Source organism: Lagopus leucura, unplaced genomic scaffold, assembly GCF_019238085.1.
Source record: "Lagopus leucura isolate 7727_CA_CO unplaced genomic scaffold, USGS_WTPT01 32006-0_obj-0_obj, whole genome shotgun sequence".
Taxonomy (NCBI): domain Eukaryota; kingdom Metazoa; phylum Chordata; class Aves; order Galliformes; family Phasianidae; genus Lagopus; species Lagopus leucura.
The window spans coordinates 1-2,427 of NW_024966073.1; the positions used below are offsets into that span (position 1 = coordinate 1).

General features: G+C 70.3%; 1 protein-coding gene across 1 annotated transcript; it reads right to left on the reverse strand.

Annotated features, from left to right (window-relative positions):
• Positions 1-91: 91 nt before the first annotated feature.
• Positions 92-1,210, reverse strand: HMX3 (H6 family homeobox 3). The gene is made up of 2 exons (XM_042892945.1): positions 895-1,210; positions 92-702 (listed from the first exon to the last, which is right to left on the reverse strand). The coding sequence occupies exons 1-2, from the start codon at positions 1,208-1,210 to the stop codon at positions 92-94; spliced, it is 927 nt and encodes a 308-aa protein (XP_042748879.1).
• Between the last annotated feature and the right edge of the window lie 1,217 nt (positions 1,211-2,427).

Genomic DNA, 2,427 nt, shown 5'->3' on the forward strand with positions numbered 1-2,427 from the left:
CTCCCCTTTAACCCCCCTCCCCGGCTCCCCTCTCTCCGCTATAGGGCCGCAGCGCTACTTACGGGCGGCTCCGCGCCGCTCAGCGCGGGGCTCAGACGGGCCGCAGGAGCGGTACGGAGGTGACCACGGGGTGGGAGTAATAAACGGGATGGGGGAAGGTGAGCAGAGGCTGCGGGCCGGGACCGCCGCCTCCCGCCGCGCTGCTCTCCGCGCCCGAGTTCTCGTGGTAGAGGATGGGGACGCGCACGATGCGCTGCGCGGCCGCGTGGCTGAGGTTGGCCGCCTCCAGCTCGGCCGCCAGCTGTCGCTTCCACTTGTTGCGGCGGTTCTGGAACCAGATCTTCACCTGGGTCTCTGTGAGATGCAGCGAAGCGGCCAGGCCAGCCCGCTCCGAGCTGCTCAGGTAGCGCTTCATGTCGAAGGTGGACTCGAGCTGGAAGACCTGGCTGCGGCTGAACACCGTGCGCGTCTTCTTCTTGCGGCACGGCTTCTTCTCGGGGCTCTCCTCCCGTTTCTTCCAGTCCTCCGCGCCGCCCTCCTTCTTCCCCTCCTCCGAGTCGCTCTCCTCCAGCACGATCTCGGCGGGGCTTTTGGAGTCCCGCTCCTTCTGCTCCGCGTCCCCCCCCTGGAGCAGCGGCTCCGGGGAGTCCCTGTCGGTGCCCGACGCGGGGGACGAGTCCCGCAGGAGGGATTTCTCCGCAGCTGAACGGGGACAGAGGGACACAAAGAGACACCTTCAGCCCCGAGCTGCCCCCCGACGGGCTGCCGCCGCCCGCCCGCAGTGCCACCCCCGTCCCGTCGGGGATGGAGAGATGAAGGGGACGGATGGCAGGACGGAGGGACGGATGGGAAGGAAGGAGGGACGGAGGGTCGGAGGGTCGGAGGGAGCGGTACCTTCGGTGCGTGGCAGGTGGGCTCCGGCCGGCGTCAGCGCGTAGGGGTACCACCAGGTCTGGGCTCGCTCCAGGCAGTGCGCACTCAGAGCGAAGCGCGGCGCCGGGATCTCGAAGCGGGGAAAGGAGAGATCTCCCACCTGCGAGAGGGCGAAGCCGGAGCCGTCCGCTTTGCCCGAAGGGGCGAACAGAGCCCTCGGCTGCTTGGGAGCCGCTTTGGGGGGGTCTCCGTTGAGCAGGTTCTTGATGTAGAAGGATTCCTTGGGAGGGGGCGGCGGCGGCGGGGCGCTGGGCGGCTCCTGCCCGGTCTCCGGCATCCTCCGCTGCCCGCCCGCTTCCTGCCCGCCGCGGGTGGCGGCTCCCGGCGGCGCGGGGGAGAGGCGCGGCGGCGGCGCGGCGGGGGAGCGCGGCGGGCCCGGCCGGGGGCCCCTCGCATGGGGGGGCGGCAGCGCGAGGGGCCGAGGGGAGCCGAGCGGCACCGGGCAGGCGGAGGGAGAGCCGCGCTCCTCGCTGCCGCCGCCGCCGCCGCCGCTCGCTGCTGCGTCAACCCGGCGCCGGATGCTAATGATGAAATCAAAATGTCATCCAAGTTAAACGCGGGGAGCACGCGGCGATTGGGCACGCACGATGGCAAATGGGATTAGGCGGGGAGGCGGCCGGGAGGAGAAGGCTCCGCGCAGCCCCTGCCCGCAGCGCCGCGGCCCCGGCCCCCCTGCGACGTGCGCCGCCGCGGCGGGAGGCTGCGAGCGCCCGCCCGATCGTTATTGGCTCGGCGGAGTCCAATTAGGCAGCAAATGAGGACGGGGCTATTAGCACAAAGGGATCCCGGCTCCGCCGAGGCACCGCGGGAGGCGAATGGCACGGGCCGCGCCGCGCCGCCACAAAAGCGGCTCTCGCCCCGCCGCGCCGCCGCCCCGCCCCGCGTCCGCACCCACAAAAGCCGCGGGCGCAGCCGGGCCGCCCCGAGCAGCTCCGGGCCGAGCCGCCGAGCCGCGGGCCTGTCGCGATCGGGCCGCCGCTCCGCCAACTTTCCGTGCTGAAACGGCTCCGGCGGCCGCTGCGCGCCCCGCACGGACTGACCCCGACCCTGAGCCCGATCCCGACCCCGCTCCCGACCCCTCCGCCCCGCCAGGCACGCGGCGCCCTCTGCCGGGACCGGGAGCGGGAGGAGGCGGCCCGGGCTGCGCCGGGTGCGCTGCGGGAATCGGCACTGCGGGGCACTGCCTGCCAGGGACTGAACCGGGACGGCCTGAGGGCAGCGGGGTTCGTGTTGGGAGAAACGTCGGGGGAGGGATGGGGACGGGGAAGGAAAAGGGAAAGGAAAGAAGGAAGGAAAGGGGAAAAGAAAGGAAAGGAAGGAAAGGGGAAGGAAAAGGAAATGGGAGAGGGGAAAAGGGAAAGCAAGGGAAAAAAGGAAGGGGAGGAGAGGAGAGGGAAAGGGAAGGGAAAGGAAAAAGGAAGGGAAAGGAAAGGAAAAAGGAAAGGAAAAAGGAAAGGAAAGGAAAGGAAAGGAAAGGAAAGGAAAGGAAAGGAA